The sequence below is a fragment of the Canis lupus genome, chromosome 16, assembly GCF_011100685.1.
Source record: "Canis lupus familiaris isolate Mischka breed German Shepherd chromosome 16, alternate assembly UU_Cfam_GSD_1.0, whole genome shotgun sequence".
NCBI lineage: Eukaryota > Metazoa > Chordata > Mammalia > Carnivora > Canidae > Canis > Canis lupus.
In genome coordinates this window covers 37343858-37366198 of record NC_049237.1, presented here as the reverse complement: position 1 = coordinate 37366198, position 22341 = coordinate 37343858, and the positions used below count along the sequence as shown (strand labels likewise).

General features: G+C 42.9%; 1 protein-coding gene across 2 annotated transcripts in view; it reads left to right on the top strand.

Annotated features, from left to right (window-relative positions):
* DLC1 (DLC1 Rho GTPase activating protein) overlaps window positions 1-13767 on the top strand; it is a 411515-nt gene extending 397748 nt beyond the window's left edge. Inside the window, 8 exon segments of one of the 2 annotated variants that reach the window (NM_001313797.1) lie at window positions 3232-3391; window positions 3506-3704; window positions 5403-5616; window positions 7118-7232; window positions 7813-8031; window positions 9038-9255; window positions 10243-10416; window positions 11175-13767. In NM_001313797.1, coding sequence (NP_001300726.1) covers window positions 3232-3391; window positions 3506-3704; window positions 5403-5616; window positions 7118-7232; window positions 7813-8031; window positions 9038-9255; window positions 10243-10416; window positions 11175-11295 — 1420 coding nt within the window. In that variant the 3' untranslated portion in view covers window positions 11296-13767. 2 annotated transcript variants of the gene reach the window in all.
* Window positions 13768-22341: the final 8574 nt, after the last annotated feature.

Sequence of the window (22341 nt, the reverse complement as noted above, 5' to 3'; positions counted from 1 at the left end):
TATATGACAGTTCTATCCTTTATTATACCTTTAGACTATCATCCTGATGTAATTTCTGCATTCTTGAGGCTATATTTGATACTGCTCAAGCTAGTCTAACTTTAGGAAATAAGCAAGGGGATTGGTTGAGTGAGTTTCAGCTCTCAGGTATCAAATTGCTGGTTGTTGGTGTAAAAATCCATTGCTGTTCCATCACACTGTTTAGAGGCCTCCTTCCCAATGATAGACAAAGCCCACCAGGGGCGCCTGGGTGATTCAGTCAGTTAAGCATCTGACTCTTGATTTTGGCTCAGGTCATGATCTCCAGTTTGTGAGATTGAGCCCTACATTGGGTTCTGCACTCAACAGGGAGACTGCTTGAGATTCTCTTTCCCTCTCCCTCTGCTCTCCCTCGCACTCTCTTTCTCTCTCTCTCTCTCTCTCTCAAATAAATCAGGAAGGAAGGAGTGAAGGAAGGAAGGAAAGAAGGAAGGAAAGAAGCTAGGTAAATATATGTACAGTATCCAATCATACTTATGGAAGGAAGGAAAGAAAAATTTTGTTCAGATCATAGGATGTTGAGACCAACTTTGACATGTCTGATGTACAGTCCTGGCCTTACAATGCTCTTTCTATATGCTTTTAAAAATCATTTTTGATGTAAATATTTGTAAATATTTGAAGCATCACTCAAAAAATCTACCTGTCCTAGAAAATTGAAGTTATGTTATTTCTAAAAAAAGGCTCTCAGAGTGTGAATAATAAATATAAGGGAATTCACTGTTGTAAATTTTTTTTTTAAGATTTTATTTATTCATGAGAGACACAGAGAGAGAGGCAGAGACAGGCAGAGGGAGAGGCAGACTCCCTGTGGGGAGCCCGATGCGGGACTCCATCCCAGAACCCTGGGATCAACACCTGAGCCTAAGGCAGATGCTCAACCACTGAGCCACGCAGCTGCCCCTGCTCTGTGTATTGTAGGCTAAAATATACACTAAGGTAAAATTCATCAGATGAACTGTCCATAATTACTTTAAAAGATACGGCTCTTGGTGTGTATAACATGAGCTGGAGACCATTAGGCTGGATGGGTCACGGATGTGACCTAATGTGTGCGTATCTTACTTTTTCTGCTGTCAGTGCAAAGCAGAGAACTATCTCCAGATTGACATCCAAGTGCATTTCACAGTGTCAGCAGGCTATCCTTAAGCCTTTCACTCATATGAGTGTTTCATCCCAGTTGCACAACCTCTGCTTTTAAAAAAAAAAAAAAAAAAAAGATTTTATTTATTTATTCATGAGAAACAGAGGGGGGGAGCAGAGACACAGGCAGAGGGAGAAGAAGGCTCCATGCAGGGAGCCCGATGTGGGACTTGATCCTGGGTCTCTAGGATCACGCCCTGAGCTGAAGGCAGGAGCTAAACCACTGAGCAACCCAGGGATCCCCACAACCTCTGCTTTTTAGTACAAATCAAAGAAGCAGGCTGTTTCCTTAGTGGCACTCTGGAGCAAACCAGAGGTGCCCAGGAGAGTCGGCAAAGCAGCGGAAATGTTCTTTTTCTCTCCAGCTCCCCCTCTCCTCAGGACTCTATGAGTTTAACTTCAGCATCAAAGCACCTCCCGTTCAAAGGCTGTTATTATGTGAGCCTTGCTAAATACAGAAGTTGTTTGTTCTGAATGACAGAAATAAGTATTGACCGGTTTATCCCCACATGCTTCGGATTCTCGGTGGAGATCGTAATGTGTTCTTTGCACATTCCGCCGCTGGGCTTTTCTCCCCCCTCGACAAAGCGAGTATTATGCACACTCATAGCCATGATACCATATACTTAACTGTATGGAAATACACATTTGGCTCTGCACTTCAGTCTTACCTTTCGTAGAGCTATAAACAGTAACGTGTCGTGGCTGCTGGTGAGCGCTCAGAAGTCAAACAGGCTATCTTCTGCAGTGTTCCTCTGTGCTGAGAGTCATATTTTCCCTGCTGGCTATTTAAAAGTGCATATTTTACATTCTCATTTCGAAGTTGCCCACCCCCTTCCCACCAAAACCCTCAAGAATCTGAAAGTCCGTAATACTTCTTGAGTTTTGGTCAGTTTTTCCAGTGAGTCAAAACCAAATGTAAAAGCCTCACATTGTGGGATCCATGGAACAGGAGAGAGATTCTACACAAAGTTATTTTCCTGTTTGGCCTCGCCCTTTCTTGTCCCATTTAGAGAGGTCACTTGTAGAGCTGAAATTTCTGCCTGACAGCATTAAATGCATGACATTGGTTTCCTGCTGTTCCACATACTGCTGGGGCTGGACCTGGTTTTAGGACTCCAGGGAGCCTGGGGTAGGCTCACAAAACCTTCATTGTTCTTTTCCATCTTCTTTTAGAAACCTAAAGATGTTATGCTCTCCAGGGTCATCAGCAGGAGAATTTATTTTGACTTCAGGTCATTAGCTTGGCCCCCCTCTGTTGAGCCTTGGAGTTGGTTCTCATTATGTTGTACCAACATCATGTATTTTCTGTTTTCTCATCCAGCATTACACAATTCTTTTATACCCTAAATACTTTGAATCTCATCAAAAACTTAGAAATCATTCTTATCTATTTACAGGACAAGTGGGAACATGTTTTTCAAATTCTGTCCGAAGTGCCTAAGTAGGATCTTGAATGTTGTTCCTTCCAATGCTGCCATTTTGTTAGGAAGCCCAACAGCTCCCTTAAGAATATAGACTCAGTTCTCAGAATTAATAGTGGAAGGAGAATCCCCAATAGAGAAAATGTTACTGGGCTTCGGAGCCCCAACTCTCAGAACATCCAGAATAGCACTGTCCTATGGAACTGTCTGTAATGGTGTATATGTTCTATATTTGCTCATATGGTAGCTACTGGAGTGCTTGAACTATGACTAACACAAATTTATAATTTTATTTAACTTAAATAGCCACCTTACCAGCACAGATCTAAAGCCCACAGGGTTTACCTACAAAGATGGATAAGAGTATACAGACAGGGATCCCTGGGTGGCGCAGCGGTTTGGCGCCTGCCTTTGGCCCAGGGCGCGATCCTGGAGACCCGGGATCGAATCCCACATCGGGCTCCCGGTGCATGGAGCCTGCTTCTCCTTCTGCCTATGTCTCTGCCTCTCTCTCTCTCTCTCTCTGTGTGACTATCATAAATAAATAAAAATTAAAAAAAAAAAAAAAGAGTATACAGACAAATAAACATCCTTCCCATCCCCCACCCTACTATTCATTAAATAGGGCTGTGCCCAAGTTCATGAAAAGGATCAAGGTTCCAGACTACAAGGACCGGAATGTATTCGGGGTCCCTCTGACAGTCAATGTGCAGCGCACAGGACAGCCCCTGCCCCAGAGCATTCAGCAGGCCATGCGCTACCTCCGCAACCACTGTTTGGATCAGGTGAGAACCGCTGCTTGCAGGTCCCACCAAATTGTGAGACCTCAGATTCATGCCTCTTTTTATAATTTTGTAGAAAATGTTGCTTCTATCCTGAAAATGTCTTTCTTCTGACAGGTTGGGCTCTTCAGAAAATCAGGCGTCAAATCCCGAATTCAGGCTCTGCGCCAGATGAATGAAAGTGCCATAGATTGTGTCAACTATGAGGGACAATCTGCTTATGATGTAGCAGACATGTTGAAGCAGTATTTTCGAGACCTTCCTGAGCCGCTAATGACGAACAAACTCTCAGAAACCTTTCTGCAGATCTACCAGTGTAAGTGTTCTTTGATCTTAACATCATTGGCCTTGGGAAAAAGTGGGACCAGCTGAAACCTGTGGCTTCCTTTAATGCCATTCGTTTGGACCCATGCGATGACCTCTTGGAAACATAAGTCATCAGTTTCTTCCTTTTCTCCATGCTTGTGAAACAGGTTTCTGTATACCTGTTGAATAACGCAAAAATAAACTTCCCTTATCGTCATTCTCTAATTACTAGAGGAATTACACATGTGTACATTCTTTTCTGGAGAGTGGAGGTTCCAGAGGGAGAGAGAAAGAATCATAAGCTGGCTCCATGACCAGCATGGAACCTGAGATGTGGGGCTCCCATCTCCAGTCCCTGAGATCATGACCTGAGCTGAAGTCAAGAGCCGGATGCTTAACCAACCAACTGAGCCACCCAGGCGCCCGCATATTCCTACCTTCTGATCCAGGCTCTTGCTCTGTTGTTTGCTTCTAGAACAGTGATCTAAGATGCTTAGAAGAGCAGATACCTTCTCTCTAGCACGGCCTGTTGTGTTTAAAACTTCACAGGTGTCTGTGTGTTTTATCTTGCTGTGAAATGAATAAATAATCTTTTTCTGTTATTCATCTCAGCTTCTGCCAGAAATACTTGGGAAAACAATACTCATGCCCTTCTCACTTTTAAGTAAAGCTTCAAGCAAACAGTTGTCTAAATTAATGATCAAGATCAGGATTATAGCTTTTACAGCCCCATGTTTTTCTTGGCTCAGCGTGGTGTTACAGAAGTGTAATATAAAAGCAGCTTCTCTCTGTGCTCAAATTGTCTTTAAACCAGCGCAATGGACTGTATTTTATGAGAAATGGAGCTGGTCTGGATTATTTCATTATTTGTTTCATCCTTTCAGATTTTATGAAAACACAGGTCACATTTTCCCCACTACGGTATTTGTTAGGTATTGTAACCATGGAGCTGTTTTAATCGGTTTGTCCTATGGAGCTGCACTTGGGTGACTTGATTTTTCCACCACATGCCTCTTAAAAGACAGATTTGCCTCGTAAAGGAGGCCCGAAGGTTGAGCCCAGCATTTTCTGCATGTATGTTATTTTACTGGCTTATTTCTCAAGCATATATTTTTATAATAGTCTCTCAGCATGCTTTCCAAAACTTCAAGAAATTCCTAGTAAAAATATCTGTTGTTTCAATTGAATATTTTAGCAGCTTCCTTTCTGCATTTTACGAATAAGCAGATCTGTTAGAATTATGGAAAGTCCCCAGAGATACTGAACATCTTGTGTAAAGCTTAAGAAAGTTTTTATGCCTTTGTACATATCTTAATTAAGATAGTATCTGACACTGATCAAGGTATAAACATATATAATGTTTTCAGTCATTGAAAATGGTAAACGGGGGATTTCTAAAAAAAATACTTAGGAAAGAAAAACGAATTCTGCATCATATCTGCAGTTGCAGTCCGAGGTGGATTTAGGAGGATATTGGCATGGTGGGTGTTGAAACATTTTTACCTCCTCCAAGGCAGGAAATACTTGAGGGTAGTGACGCTGGTGGCGGTCCCTAATTTCTTCCATATTAACCTCAAGTACACTTTCTGCAAGTGCTTGTTCAGTACTGGGTTGAGGTCGCTGGGGCTGGGTGTTTGCTTTGGGACGTTTCCTCACAATGTGCGTGGAAAAGCACTGAGTTGATGGGGGAAATGCTCGTGTTGTACAGGTGTGCCCAAGGACCAGCGCCTGCAGGCCATGAAGGCCGCCATTATGCTCCTGCCTGATGAGAACCGAGAGGTCCTACAGACACTTCTTTATTTCTTGAGCGATGTCACAGCAGCCGTAAAAGAAAACCAGATGACTCCCACCAACCTGGCCGTGTGCTTAGCACCTTCCCTTTTCCATCTCAACACCCTGAAGAGAGAGAATTCTTCTCCAAGGTACGGGTCAGACGAGGTGTGCATGTGTGTGCTCCGTTCTTCAGACCTTGGCGTCACGGTTGTCCCTCTTTTTTTCTTGGATTCACACCTGAGTTAAGCAAAAAGAAGTCTGCCTCCTTCCTTAACACCACCCTGGGACTTTGCTCCTTTCTTCTCACCCCTGGGGGTGTGACTTTGTAGACAATCTAGTGGCAACCACGTTTTGAGGGAGAGAGTTGAATATGTGCTTTACCTTGGCAAGTGTTTGCCTTTGTCCTCCCCAGCACCCTCCATGACATTGCCATCAAACCTTCTGCCAGCCCAAAATCATGCACATTTTCTGCCCTAAAAAACAAGGTGGGAATAAGGAATAAGTTCCTTGCTGTCCTGGCTTCTGCAGGGCCAGGGAAGCCAAGCCCCCAGCCTGTGCCAGAAGTCATAAGGTAGTCAGTCAGCTGGCTGTAAGAGAAGTAAGGATAACGTTGAGCCTCAAAGCTCGGACCTGGCCTAAGCCAATTGTGTGCAAAGTTTCTCCTTGGATGTATACAAGCTGGGAGTGGCTGAAGAAGTCACAGGGCCTGGAAATATCAAAGGCTGATATTTGCTCAGCACTCATTCTGACCCAACCACAGGACTACGCCCTTGACATTCATTCTCTCATTTAATCCTCCTAACAATCACAGGAGGTGAAGATCCTGGCAGGAAAGTGAGACTGGAGAGAGGGTCCGTTTAATAAGTAACTTGCCCACCTCTGACCAGGGGAAAATGGCAGGGCCAGTTGGGGCTTACTGATGAGAGCATTTCACAGACGCTTACTGTAAGAGCCTCACAGCAGAGTAGTTAACAAAGGAGCTACTAACTGGACTTAACCCCATGCATCAGACCCACCCAGCTGATTCATTTGCTGGGCTCAAATATTCCTTAGCTACAGGCCAAGGCCTATGGTGCTAGTTGTTGGCTTTGCTTCTGAAGGCCCTACAATACTTGAAATATCTTCTAATCTAGTACTCTGTGAACTGAGGCATTCCAACTTCAATAGGACGGGTGCTTGAGATGACCAAAGAGAGAGATCAGATAAGATTAAGACAAAACCTCTAAGAGACAATAGACGGTCCCCTCACCTTCAGGAGGGGATTTTATTTAAACTGTGAAGAATAGTGACACTATTTACCATGACATACAGTGCCTCCTCTGCACGCACCCCCTGGAAGCTGCCTTTCTTTCATCCCACCAACGTAGATATACCTTCCAAGCTGCCCTATTTAAATAGGAACCTGTTTTACGTGATGGCTTTAAATAGCCTCCATCTGAAAACAGTCCCTTTCGTGGTTTTTGTGCTTTGCTGATAAAACTGAGGAATTTTACTGACCAACATAAAGCTCTCCTGAACCTCTTAGTAACAAATAGGCTCCGGTAAAATAGATTTTTTTTCTTTCTCTCCTTTGGATTTCCTACAATAAAACATTAATTAAAAACATATAAATATTTGAATCTTTTCCCCTCTGTTATTTCTTCTGCCTAGGGTAATGCAAAGAAAACAAAGTTTGGGCAAACCAGATCAGAAAGATTTGAATGAAAACCTTGCTGCCACTCAGGGTCTGGCCCATATGATTGCTGAATGCAAGAAGCTTTTCCAGGTAAGGAGTTGGGGAACTTTGTCATTTGTTAAGGATAATGTAAATAACTGGGACAAAAATCTTAGGCACATGTGCTTGTTCACATGATACCAAAAGATCTTTCCACAGCTGGAGATTATATACATAGCTCGTGAATGTCTTTTTTTTCCTTTTCTAAGAACATCGTATTTATTTATAATGTATAAGTGCATAAGAGTTACTGTGTTGAGTGACATTTGCCTATCTCCATATCCCTGTACTTAAAAAGCAAAAGTGACAAATTCTCTGAAATAAATTCTGTATCTGAGAAGCCTGTCCTCATCCACGTAAGCCCTATGTTAGTCATTTACCCTTCTCCTGGGACTTTCCAAGGAGAATACCTGACATGAGGACAGGCTCATTTAGATACTTTGAAGGTGATCTCTTTGTATCTTCATGATACCAGGTGAGATCGGCAGGCCCACTCCTCTGTCTACTAGAAGCTAGAAGCAGAGTAGTTGGAGTGCTCGCACTGCCCTGAGAACCCAGTATCTGGCCCCTGTGCTGTGACTTCCACTGATGAGCACACTCACCTCCTTTTTGTTTCTTGTTTCCCCAACAGGTTCCTGAGGAAATGAGTCGATGTCGGAATTCCTACACGGAACAGGAGCTGAAGCCCCTCACTCTAGAAGCATTAGGACGCCTGCGTAATGATGAGTCTGCTGACTACCAGCACTTCCTCCAGGACTGTGTGGATAGCCTGTTTAAAGAGGTCAAGGAGAAGTTTAAAGGCTGGGTCAGCTACTCTACATCGGAGCAAGCTGAGCTGTCCTACAAGAAGGTAAGTCTTGTCCCTGTGGTCAGCCGACTCAGTTCCCATGGTCAGGATTCAGGTTCATCAGAGGTGAGACCCTGTGGCAACATAGTTTCCCACAGGGATCTGTCACCTTCCCTTTGTTCCTTGTAGACCTGGGCAGCCAGATGATTCAGTTCCCCAGTTAAAAGTGGAAGCCAGTTCAGCAAGGAATAATCACCTCATGCCAGTTGTAGGGATCAGACCATCTAATGAAATCCTTTAGTTCCACAGAATCCCACTATACTTCCCTGGAATGTTTTACGAGAGGTATTGGCTTTAGGACATTTTATAACATGCTTAGATTTTTCCATAATTTGACCAGAATCCCCTTATGTCTCCTCTAATCTCAGCCATTCTTCTCTTGGCCCTTTAATAAGTGAGGATTACTTGGGAGAAATGAACTTGTTAGGATTAAAAGCCCCTTGAGGACAGGGACGTCTTTGTGCTTTGCTGATAAAGCTTAGCTTGATAGTATTGCTTGATCCTGTCTTTACCACCTTGAAAAAAAATAAACAGGGCAGCCCTGGTGGCTCAGCAGTTTAGTGCCTGCCTTCAGCCCAGGGTGAGATCCTGGAGACCCACCCCGGATTGAGTCCCATGTCAGGCTCCCTGCATGGAGCCTGCTTCTCCCTCTGCCTGTGTCTCTGCCTCTCTCTGTGTGTCTCTCATGAATAAATAAATAAAACTTTTAAAATAAACAAACAAATAAATAAACAGAGCATCTGGATGGCCATGCAGGCTTTAAGATGCAGATAAATGATCTTCCTTTATTGCATTGACCCTTACATGGGTCCCAAGAAAATAGATGTTCGTAATTTTGACCAGAAAATTGGTCAAAAGGCTGTCTAGCCTGTTCTTGAATATATTTGGGGACACCAGCATATAGGTAATAATTAGCCTCTAAACACATGACCATAAATACAGCTGGCAATTTGCCTTCAAAATATATTTGTGAATTGTCTGGGCACTGAAAAATATATCCTCTTTTCAGGTGAGCGAAGGACCACCTCTGAGGCTTTGGCGGTCGACCATTGAAGTCCCTGCAATGCCTGAGGAAATCCTAAAGCGCCTACTTAAAGAGCAGCACCTCTGGGATGTAGACCTGTTAGATTCAAAAGTGATTGAAATTCTAGACAGCCAAACTGAAATCTACCAGTATGTCCAAAACAGTATGGCGCCCCATCCCGCTCGGGACTACGTTGTTTTGAGGTGAGAGCTTCCAAATGGATTAACAGTAGCAAGGATGAGCCTGCTATCACTGAATGTGCCAAGATAGTAAAATTATGTAAAATAGAAGGTATGCCTCTGACATAATATCGAACCCTTCCAAATAGGGAAAACATATCTCTGTATATTCCAGCAGTGTGTTCATCCCTGAAAATAGTTTGAACGCTTTTGGAATCAAACTCAGAAATAGAAGCACACTTGGGACATCAGAGTGGCTCAGTTTGTTAAGCATCCGGCTTGATTTTGACTCAGGTCATGATCTCCAGGTCAAGAGATCGAGCCCCACCTCAGGCTCTGTGCTCAATGCAGAGCCTGCTTGTTCCTCTTCCTCTGCATTATTCCTGCTCATGCTCTCTTATGCTCTTTCAAATAAATAAATAAAAACTTTTTTAAAGATTTAAGAAAATAAAGAATTAGAGGCACATCCAATTGAATATGCTCGTCGGTAGCAGATTCTTGCCCCTTCTAGGACAGATTTTCTTGCTAGAAACAGCTAGTGAATGCATAAACCAGGAAATAACATTTAAGTCCCAAGTGAGCTGTGGTTAAAGCTGAACTATATGTAATTCATAAATACTCTGGAGACATTATTGAAAGAGGAATTCCAAAAATCTTTGAGGAAATGGCACATCATTAGTCCAGAGCTTTCCAACAGAGCAATACTCAACTGGATGTCTATGTGCTATAATACATTTGTGAAAGGTAAAAATGGTTTTCATTCACCCTTGGTACTAGTTCTCTTTCAAAGAACTGATGTGTGAATATATCCCCACTCTAATGGCTCTGGATGGAGTTGCTTGTCATTCAAGAGCCCTTGGACAATAGTTCAGAAGATGCCATCTATCCAGGACTGGGTCACACAGGAGAGGAACTCATCCTGCCCCTCAGCTGTCTCTTCTGACAGCAGGACCCATTTGAAACTTGGCTTCCAGGAAATTCCATCCTTTGCCTCTGGTTTTGTTTCTACAGAACATGGAGGACTAATTTACCAAAGGGGGCATGTGCCCTTTTACTCACCTCTGTGGATCACGACCGGGCACCTGTGGTGGGGGTGAGAGTCAATGTGCTCCTCTCCAGGTATCTGATCGAACCCTGTGGATCAGGGAAATCTAAACTCACCTACATGTGCAGAGCTGACTTAAGGTAGGTTCTGATTCTGATTTTTTGCCGTGGTGAGGGGTCATGAAGAAGATGAGACTTTTTGTCTGATACAGAGAATGGCCTAAATGAACACATCATTGTATCTTGTCTGCTCTCTAAAGAGCAGTCTTTATAAAGGAACACCTTCATGTTTCTTGGTACTGTGGAAATTGCTTCCTAATTCTGATCCCTTAGAGAAAGTGGCACTAAAGCAATATGAATGTACTGCTCCTGCCGTGAGTTCATAGCCATAGGAAATGAGAGTTTGAGCTAGCCAAGTGGACGATTCACATTTTATAGTCAAAGGTATTTGAATATATAACATGCCCTTTTAGTAATTAATCAGGCCTGCACCCTGTGTCATTGATGAATGTGGGTTCATATCAGAAAACTCATGAAATTCAGTAGTATAGACAAAAACACGAACCTCTTCAAACTTTCCAAAGTGATTACATTCTCATTTGAAATCTTGGCATCTGGGTACATTTTCAACTCTCTATGTGATCTATCTTTGTTCTCTATGCTAAAGCTTTCCCTGAACAATGCACTCAAAATCTGAACTCAGTACAGTTTCCTTGAGAAACTTCGCATTCCAGACATATAATGGATGTGCCACGAGGTTACCTGGGAATAATTGGAGTAATAGTCTTTACTTCCATGGCTTCTGGATCAAGAAATGAAAGTGTCTTCAGAACCCTCTCCGGCTTATTGCAGTGCTTTCCAATCTAAAGAACCCCTCCTGCTTTTCCTTTCCATTGTAGGGGCCACATGCCAGAGTGGTACACAAAATCTTTCGGACATCTGTGTGCAGCTGAAGTTGTGAAGATCCGAGACTCTTTCAGCAATCAGAACACCGAAACCAAAGACACCAAATCTAGGTGATTCCTGAAGCTAAGCGGCCACATCTGCCATCTGGATGTTTGTTTCTGGAAGCCCATGCCGGTCCTTGAAAGAGTGGATTCTGAGTCTAGTCCTGAAACAAAGAAAACTAATTTAGAGTGTGGGGATCAACTAGCAATTGAAGACGTTTTTAAAGCTGCTTCCTGTTTGTTGAAGGTCTAGATTTTAGGCCTTGACTGGAATATATAAGACTGTGCACGAAAAAAAAAAAAAAAAAAGTATTCTTATTCAAATTGCTTCTGAGAAGCAAAGCTATAAATACATTACAGAAAATAATGAAGATACTTCATTCTCTTGTGATACTGGTGTATGTGTACCTATGTCATTTTATTTGCAGCGTGTTGAGGGACTGTGTATCCACTGGAATAGTTGGTACTCTTTGACCTGTTTCTCACTGAGATGAGCAAAGAAAGGTTTGCACAGAGGAGTGTGTGTATGTGTGTTTGTTGCTGGTTGAATGGCATAGTTGTATAAGTTGGAACGCAGTGTCTGGCACACTGAGACGCCTCCAAGAAGGATTTTGATGTGTCAGGTTCAGTTTAACCTGGGATATCTGACTGCCCATGGACCCATCCAGAAAGGGGACCCAACATCCTTGTTCACTTATTTTTTTCCAAGTTATTAAGCACATTCCTTTTTCTTTTTAAACCAACCTCCTCTTTCCTTAAAAGTAATTGTAGTAGGTTGATTCCAACCCCTTCTCAAACACAGCATGTCGTTAGACCGGGTTGCAAATAGTGATATAGTTTTTAACCAGTATAGATTAGTTCAAGGAAGAAATCACCCACCCGCCCCCAGCCCTCACTAGCTCAGAAGCATAGTTTTATTTGGGGTTTTTGTGTCTGTTTTTTAAGTCAAGATGTAACAACTGAACACTCTAACATTTATTCCTGAATCAAGCCTCAGAACTTCTTACCTGTTGGAATTCTTTGCATTGTCGTGTTTATAACCAGAACTCTGGAAGACACACTGAAAACAGGAAACTATGTGTGTCCCAAGGAAATCCCTGTAAATTTAACCCAAGTATTAAAATTTGACAAGTGTTGATTGTTGTTATCCACAGTGTTTCTGGAAGCTGCACATACATAGTTGTTTGATTTGTCCTTTTCAGCAAATAGTTTTTCTGGTTTTGCAACTTTTTTCTTTTTTTTGCTTTTTTTTCCCCTACATTTCTTTTTCTTTTCCTTTATAATGATGCCCTTGGACTATATTTTAGTGGTAAAGAAAAATAGTTATCGTAGGAGAAAAAAAAAACAGAAAGCATCAGCAGAGTTTTTTGGAAGGGTAGGTGGTCTTTGTACAGGTTTTACTGTAACCCTAGAGATTGACTCAAGAGACAGTATTAGTGAATTTATTTTGTATGGATCAAAAAGTGAATAATGTATGAATGAGAGCTGTAAGAAGGATTTTTATTTTGTTATAATTTAGTTACCATTGTCAGTGTTATTTCAAAGGTTCTTTGAAGAATTTGCAGCAGAGGGAAGATTAGAGTTTTAAAATTTGAGTATTTTGGTTATCAGTGTTCCTCATGAAGATATACTTGTATATTCAATTTTAATAGCTTTCAGATTTGTAAGATTGTATGTTGTATATACCATTCTATTAAGATAAACATGTACACATGTCCACTGTGCTTTCAAATATAGATAAAGCATGATAAAAATTATTATTTAAAATATACTTGTATTTATACCTCAGATATTCTTTTGGGTTTTGTACCTCAAGGCTTTTTTTTTTCCTAATGTAAATACACTTTACATGAAAACAGTCTAAGTGAAAAAAAAAATAAATGAAGAGGTTTATAACTTGCTCTATATCTGTACAGAATATAATCCGTAAGTGCACTATTAAATGTTTAAAGGGAAAGGTCTGGCCTGCTTTCCTGTGTATTGCATCTCACTCCTACCCTTAAAACCATAGATTGCAAAGCATATCATTCTAGCATCAACTAAGATGAAAATCAGATTTGCTGAAGGAAAAATCGGACTGCAAATCATTCCAAGGCCAAACTGCCACTGAGCCACTCACTAAACAAACAGGAAACCCTGGTGAAGGTTCAGGAAGCATGGAGACTCTCTCCTAACAAAGGTCGTTGGGAAACGATGCTGAGAAAGTTAGAAGACTAAGGAGCCAACAAGAGAAAGATGCTCATAAGCAAAGCCAAGGTCACCATTTCATTCCACGAAAGGTCTCTTTCCCACCGTCCAGCTTTCCTGTGGAAAGGATTCCTTAAAGTTTGACAACCGAAGAATTCAAAGGATGTGAATGTTCCAAGAACTCTGTGTGAGTTACCTAGAGTGATATTGCCGCAACTCACTAATTGTGACTAATCACCTAGATTGTACGCTCTCTGAGGGCAGGGCTCTTCTCCTACACATCTTTATAATCCCTACAGCAGCTTTCCGTGTTTTGTACTTGTAGGCATCTAATAAATTTATTATTTGCTAAATGGAACTCATTGAATTAGTTTCTGTTATTTGAAAAAAGAAGAGAACCCAGGATGCCATCTGCTGGAAGCCCTCACTTCCGTGTATCACTGCCCGTTTTGAGATTGCAGACAGTGGACGTTGTTAAACCTAATGGAATCTTAAAAGTTTAAATTGGTGAAGACACATGGATGCTGTATATCTAAAGAGTTCTTTGTGATGGAGTTTCAATCGATCTTGTTTCTCAGAAACTGATACTCATTTTAGAAGAGATTTTATTTTGACTCACTCTGGGGATAGGGTAGGGGAAAAACCAAACATAATTCTTAAAAAGACACACAGAGACCAAAGCTTTTTTTTTTTTTTTCCCCCTCTACCTTCAGATCTGGTTTCCTCAGGACTAAATAGAATAAAGATGAAAACATACGTCTTAAGCCTGAAATACCTACTGCTTTCGTTGTTTGACAGGCTGCAGGAGGTTATCAGGTTAGAGGAGACATCCTTATGGACACCACTGTAGATTCAGTTGGCTTTTGACACACTACCCATTTCCTTCTTCCACTCATCGAGTAAATTATTCAGCATCTACTATTTATCTCACACAGTGTTCAGTACTGAAGGCACAGCAATGAGCGAAATGTCCTCACCCTGCCATCGCAGAACTAAAATCTGCTCACTAACAGAAATGGTTTGCTTCTTACAGACTGAGGACAGGCTCCTATGCATTCAGGAGGGGTGGCTGAAGATCTTAATTGAGCAAAACTCAAGGGAGTTACACTCAAAGTATCTTGCTTACCAATTTTAAATAGAATAACTTGGAAAATTCTAACAAAATCAGATGTTTTTTTAACTGATTTTTTTTTTTCAGAGCTGATGGAGACAAGTGAGATTTTGGAAGAGTAAAAACTAAAGAAACATTAAGGAAGATAATCCAAATCAGTGCTTTCTAACATCACTAGTTAGAGGTGAGTGTGTGTGTGTGTGTGTGTGAGAGAGAGAGAGAGAGAGAGAGAGAACAGAAACAAAGGCTATAGAGGTTTTATATTCTTAATATAAAACTAAGAATTTTTATAGCACCATTCATGGGTCTTTATTTCTGTCAAACTTAAGCTTCACATGTACCCCATAAAGGGTAAGTATTGTTCAAAAATAAGGATATACCTTAGAGGTAGTGACAAATGACAGTACCCAGAGCCAGAAGAAGGAGCCAGACTCCAGCCCAGGTCCACTGCCTCAACCACCTCTCATTTAGGAGGTAAATTTATCATCACAGCAGCCAATCCACATGGCCATACCATCAGAATTGAGAACTCTAGGAAAACGAAGGTTCATAGCAAAATAATCACATTAATCCAGGTCTCAAATTATCCCTATTACTGAGATGCTTACAGTGATATTACGCAGGTAAAAATAAATATGAGGCAAAGTTTAGCTTGAAGTTAATGCCTGAAAGAACTTACAGTTCTGTTTGCAAATTGAATATATGATCTGAAATGTACGGAGACTCCTCTTAGGCCTCCCTGTGGAACAGGATGGACTCTGCTCCATGTGCACACGCAGAACAATTAGATATGTGCTCTGATTGCAACCTGCCCAGCCCCTCTGATGTCACATGGCCCCAGGGATACAAGGGGAACATCTACCTACAGGTGTCTTAACTTGCTGCCCAAGAGCCAATCCCCAGTCTTGTGACTTTCTGCAATATTTCATTATGCCCTTCCCAAAACAAAAGCACACCAGAAAGTACAAGATCTCGGTGAAAAGGTGCTTTGAAGAGCAAGGGCTACTGAAAGGTAAAGGAGCTTTCCTGAAAGCAAGGTGGGATTTGGCCCAAATGCTTTACCTCACCTGCCTGTCGGAGCATACATTAATGATTGTAAAGCAGAAATCCTCAACAATGAGATCATGGCATGCATGTCATCTTGGTGTTCCATCAGGATGAAATTTGCCTAAGGAATTTAAATTCCATTTGCCTAAGGAATGCAAATTACAAAAGACCTCAAAGAGCCTGTGGCAGGGGAAGCTCAGGTAGGTCTGTGCAGTTGCAATGAATTTGGGCCCATTCTCCAGGGGATGATCAGTCCTTTGCAGGCAGGGAGTTTGCTAAATCATGTTGGCAGCTGTAGCCCAAAGTAATTACCTTTGCTGTGTATACACAGTTCCCATTAGAGCAGCAGTTTGCCCGTCTGGGCCCAAGGCTGTGTTGACACCTATAGTATAAACACCTCTTTGCAGAAATTTTTCATCTCATTTGACTGAAAAAAAAAAAAAAAAAAACAGGACTAGAAACATTGCTCCTCATTGGGGATTTTCACTTCTTTCTCTCTCCTTCCTATCAAGATACAAAGCATTTTGGAAATCAAAAGCCTTCCTCCCTTTCTGACTCTGAGAATGGCTCTCATCAACCACAGGGAGTGACTTGATCCTGTAAAAATAGTCTAATTCCCAAAGAAACTGTTTCAAAAAGCTTTGTAGGTTACAGGTACCTTTCAAGTACAAGTGTGTCTAGCTCAAGTCCCAATGGACTTGTTGAGCTATCATCTATTAAGCAGTATAAGGTGTGAGGTAGTGGGATGTGTGCATTACATATAGTTAATGTCACATTTAAATCTCACAGCAGCCCTTTAAAGGAAACCTTTTAGGCTCAATTTATAAATGAAAAAAGCTCAAAGAGGTAGGGAGGCTTAAAGAAGTAAGGTAGCTACATAATGTTTGCAAAAGGACTCAAGAAAGTCTAGAGCAACCTATACAAAAGAACATTCTGCTGGAATGGAAATATTCCCTCTCTGTGCTAATAGGACATGTGGCTACTGGGACATGCGGCTATGAGTACTTGACATGTGGCTAATGTGACCAAGGAGCTGAATGCTTAGTGTCATTTAAATTTCTTATTAAAGTTAAATAGCTACATATAGCTAGCTGTTACTGTGTTGCTGCTAGTTCTATTTCAAAGATCAAAGAATGAAAGAATGCTTCCAAAGGATTCCAATTCCCATCTCTTCCACCTATAAAATCCTCTTAAAAAAGAAAAGAAAGAGGAAAAGGAAAGAAAGAAATATGGTAAATATTTATTAAAACCTCCCTGGCCACATTTCAGCTCAGATAACACACTCAAAATTCCACCAGTCACAAGACTCAAACTGCATCTCCTCCAGCCCATGGCCAGCTTCTGATTGTCTCAAGCTTGAGTTGATTGACCTCTTTCCTTTGCTGTACATTTCCAAACCAGAGATAAAGATGTAGCTGACCTGAAAGAATGTTTAATAATTCAGATTATTCTGCTCTGTTGGCTGCAAGCAAAGGGATCCTCACAGATGGGACAAGCAACAGTTGTCCCTTCGTGGTCTGAGCCTGTCGCCTCGTTTCCTCATCTCTGATGTCCAGGCTTCCTTTCTTGTTGGTGACACTGGCCACCTGGTGACAGTTGTCAGGGCCCAGGGGAGCCTTCAATGATAGGGGTTCCTGATCTAGGTTTGATAACAATGGGATGTCTAAGGCAAAATCGGTGGTAACAACCCCAAGACAAGGGTAACAACCCCAAGACAACCCCCGACAAATGCTCCTACCACTTTGCCTCAAAGGGCTATTTCTTAACATGCTCCATCCTTTTTCAAAGTTGCCAAAGATTTGTCATATTAAACAGTGTAATTTACTAAAATAATTGATTTCTTTTGTTATTTTCAGTGAAAATGTATATTATTTATAACTGGTAATCAAAGCTAGAAGCCTCTTAGAAAAAAATGTGAAATAACATAGATGGTTCGTGATCTGAGCATGTTCTCAGGGAAGAGAAGCTTACAAAGGTTTTTAAGGCTAAAGACCATCCAAGGCCAACCACCCATCCCATAGAAGCTCAGTGAAGTTTCCTCACCCTGTTCAAGCAAGCCCTTGGCACAGGAGATAATTAATCAAGGAATTGGGGGATTTAATGTCACGCTCCGGAGAAACTAGTTTTCCTGACTTCTAGGGTTGGCTGATAGGATGTATTTTTTCCAATAACAAAGATAAGCCACACTTTATTTTGAAGTTCACACAGCCTGTAAAGATTATTAAAGCAAAAAGAAATCTGAACCCCCAGGACCACATGAAATGTTGCAGTATCTCAGAGAGATGGAGAATATTTAATTCCAAAACCCCAGAACACTGAAAATGGAATATGTTTCCTGCCACAAGAAAAGAAGATGAGAAATTTCCAGAAGCAAAGTGACCTGGCTGGGTAGGTAGGATAAAGGTATGGCTGTTGTTTTATTGGCCTGTTGGCTTGTTTTTTAACCAACTTAATGCCACGCACACTCCTGAGTCAGATTGATCTTGCCTCAGTGCTACAAGTGGCCATCTCCTACCTTGAGACATCCGGCAAGACTATCCATGAACTCCCCTTTTGAATGACTTCAGTGGATAGTTCAGCCGGACATCAAAGGACCAGGGGCCATTTCTCATGATTTTTGCCTTTTCATGACACAGCAGACCCAAGAGAATAAGATAGCAATTTCGAAAACTAACTCCATTTATTTACTTTCATCCGTGTTCTAGTTTTCTCTGATCCTAAACCCGCTTAATCCCAAGAAAAGTACAAATGGACATAAAATCAGGGAATATGAGGGACAGTGCTTCCAAATAAAACAAAACCTTCGTTTAACAAAAGAAGAAAGAGGCAGTCTGAGAAGGAAGCAAACAAAAGGAGGACCCATGCAGGGTTTCTAGTTACTAAAATACAGTCATACAGTCACTAAAATCCTAAAGTCAGGATCACCCCTCCTGCATATGCCCCTGGGTTGTGGAGATACCCAAAGAGCAGACTCTTTTATGTGGACTGATGAAATGCCCTTTCTTACTTCACTTAATACCCTAACTTCTTGGCCTCCTCTATTGTCCTCCTGTCATGTGGATCTGCTTCCCTCTGGCCATATTTCTTCCTGGTCTCCCCCGTGACTTTTCCCTCTGGATCCTGCAAACCAGCCTTGCTCCAGCGCCTGCCCCTGGCCTCCCAAGTTGGCTGTTCCCTCTGTCTTCCCGCATTTCTCTCTTTTTCTTCATTTCTATCATTTGTCACACCTGCATGTGCCTCCCCGGCCCAACCCACATCCTCCAAAAAAGAAACAAAAACAAACCCTATAAAAAAAAAAAACTTTTAAAATTATTTTCAGGCTCCCTTTAATCTGCAAAGCAGAAAGATCACTTTGTGTTGCTCTTGCTTCTATTAACACACGGAAATTCAGCCTATCTCTGCTAGACAGTCTCCAGGATCTTTATCGTTGGCCTGCTTTGGGCAGGGAGGGCTATCTAAATTGTTCTAGAGGGACTATTGTTGGAGGTAGTAAGGCATGGGGGTGAGAGCTAATAGTCACTCAGCAAGTCTGGCAGGTAAAGGAGGCAGCCATGGGGAGGTAGAGAAAGTAGGTTTGGGAAAATTTTTCTAAAGTTCAGGGGCACAAAGGCATGGGTCTGAAGTGACTAAGGGGTGGGAGTATATAGGTTTGGAGACAAAGGAAGTTCACCAACAGGTAGGGAGGGATACGCAGGGCATCAGAATCCTCTCTGGTGGGGAAACCATGGGCTCGCTGGGTGGAGGGTGGCTTTCAAAATGGAGGGAACAGGCCTTCCTCTGGGATGACAAGGAAGGACAGGCTCTGAAGTCTCTTGGTGACTCAGAGCCTTGGGGCCATGGAGTCAGAGAAATGTGGAACTGCATGGGACTTTTGAGATGGCCAAATCCAAGTACCTAACCCTCCTAAAGCAAGAGCAGGGGTAGAGGGGCTTCCCCAGGTCTTCAACCACAGGAACACCTGGGCTAGGACTCTTGTGTGGGGAACAGTCATCCCGGAGGGGCTTCTGTTTTTCTCCCCAGTAAAACAGCAGGTGTGCTACTCAGTGTCAGCCCTTTGAGGAGCCCAGGCTCGCAGGCTCACCCCTGGCTCTCCTAGAGCTGGGCCAGCCCGCACTGTCTTCTCCTGTCCCCATCGTTATTCCCAAAAGCTGGGAGTAGCCCTTGGGTGGCACAAGTGATTGTCCATTTCAGCTGGTAGTAGGTCTGCCCAACTCTGGGTTTTCCATGTAATATCCTATTTAATCCTCACTGCAAACCTGTGAGGTTGGAAGGCGTTATTATCCTATTTTGCAGAAGAAGGAAAACAAAATGCTGGTTCCGTTGTCAGGGTTCCCACAGAGAAATCACATAAAGAATTTAGAACAGGGATCCCTGGGTGGCGCAGCAGTTTGGCGCCTGCCTTTGGCCCAGGGCGTGATCCTGGAGACCCGGGATCGAATCCCACATCGGGCTCCCGGTGCATGGAGCCTGCCTCTCTCTCTGCCTATGTCTCTGCCTCTCTCTCTCTCTCTCTCTCTGTGTGACTATCATAAATAAAAAAAAAAAAAAAAAAAAAAGAATTTAGAACAGAACCTGCATGTGGCCCAGGCTATGCACTCGGGCTCTGTTAGCTGCTGGTCTTATTAATATTAGTCTAGAGCTCGTATTATGTCTCACGTGGGAGCAGAGAGTCTGGACAGATTCTCAGAGATCAAATGCCCATTTATATTGATGGTGGGATCTCAGGGAAATGGTTAGTTAACCTCAGTTTTCATATATATAAAATGGAGATAATCACAGTACAGATATTATAACTGTGCCCAACGTATTGGAAGCATCATGTAAGTATTATTACTTCTGAATGTCTGTTTCTTATTCTTTCCTCTTCTAAACCCTCTTCTGCTAAAATAAACTATACATACTCCTAAGATTAGTATTTTTTAAAGATTGACTTATTTTATTTTAGAGAGAGAGAGAGAGAGAAGGGGGAGAGGCAGAGGGAGAGAAACTTCAAGCAGACTCCCTGGTGAGCACAGAGCTTGACTCACGATTCCATGTCACGACCCATGAGATCATGACCTGAGCCAAAACCAAGAGTCGGACCCTTAACTGACTATACCACCAGGTGCCCCTCAGATGATTCATATTAATTATGATTGATCCTGCCCAAGCTTCGGTGGGCAGGCCCCGTGGTAAAGGCCAGACAGCTTCATTTCTTTATGAAGTCTCTAGAATCCAGCACCACTGGCCCTAGATTTTTACTTGGTTAATCATTCAACAGACATGTGTTGAGTCCCTACTATGTACCAACAGAGGAAAGGCTCAAAAGTGTGTCACCCCTCTTGACTTGAAGATCCTGTAGTTTTGGGGATCCCTGGGTGGCTCAGGGGTTTGGCGCCTACCTTTGGCCTGGGGCATAGTCCTGGGGTCCCGGGATCAAGTCCCGCGTTGGGCTCCCAGTGTGGAGCCTGCTTCTCCCTCTGCCTGTGTCTCTTGCTCTCTCTCTATCATGAATAAATAAATAAAATCTTTTTTAAAAAATTTTAAAATTTTAAAACCGGGAGCTGGGTGTTGAAGGATGCTGGAGGGGACGGGGAGGCCTTCTGGGCAGCCTGGAGGAGTCCACATGGGGAGGAAGTGGGAGAGCTCAGTGAGGCCAGCCAGGGGCCTGTGTCCGGGAAGATTTGGCAAGAGAAGGACAGAGAAGCAGGCATCTGGGAGATGGAGGGGGCCTTGCATACCTTTCCAAGGAGTCTGTGTGTCACCCTGCAGGCAACAGGAAGCTTTGGGAAGCTCCAAGGAGAGGGGCAATACAGTTCTGTGGAGTCTGCAGGCGGCGTGGAAGGTGGATTCCATGGGAGGCCCCAAGACATGGGGACACGGGGACAGAGTGGGGGGAGCCGCTGAACGCATGTGGCCAGGAGGCCCACGGAGCAGGGTGGGTGTCAGCCTTCTGGGGGGACTGGCCGGTGGGCCTGGCACGTGGTCAGCACGGAGGCCGACGCCGCCTTCTGAGCCAAGCAGTGCGGGGGTGGGGGGGGGGAAGGGTCTGAGAGGAGGGTGGACAGGCGGGCAGCCTGGGGGTTGCAGGCGTCTAAGTGCAGCTGAGCCGCAGCCAGTGGAACTCTGTGAGCGGCCTCCAGGGAGAGCCCGGCCCAAGGCAGCTTGGGAGGGTGATCGGAGGGGGCCTGTCCTCGGGCGCCCCTGCCCATGCTGGCCACCCGGACTGCCGGCCACGTGCCTCCAGGTCACCCTGTGAAAGATTCCAGGACCCTGGGATAGGGAGATGCGCTCCTTGATAATGACCAGGGACCTAAGAGGTTGGTTTCTTGTTTTTGTTTTGTTTTGTTTTGTTTTTCCTGAACTGGATGTTTTAGGCTCCCGAATACTCTAGTTTATTGGAGACAATGAATTTTGTTCATGAATCCCTTCCATAACAGACTGGAGGCTTCATGGTGAAGGGAAATGGAAAAAAAGAGTGACCTGTGTTGACCAAAAAACGTAATTAAATAAAGTGTGCACATCGGTTTAAAAAAAAAAAAAAAGGTCAGAAATTTGCCCTAGATTCTCTGATACTCAGACACAGCCCCTGATTCACAAAGCTCGTGTGTACCAGTTACTACTTTCATATCTTTAAAAAACAAAACCGAAAAGGACCAAAAAAAAAAAAAAAACCACTGGAGCCAATCCTGTTTTAGCACAATAGATCTGTACAAATTAATTAAAACACTTTGCTGTTTTTTTTTTTAAGATTTTATTTATTTATTCATAAGAGACACACAGAGAGAGAGAAGC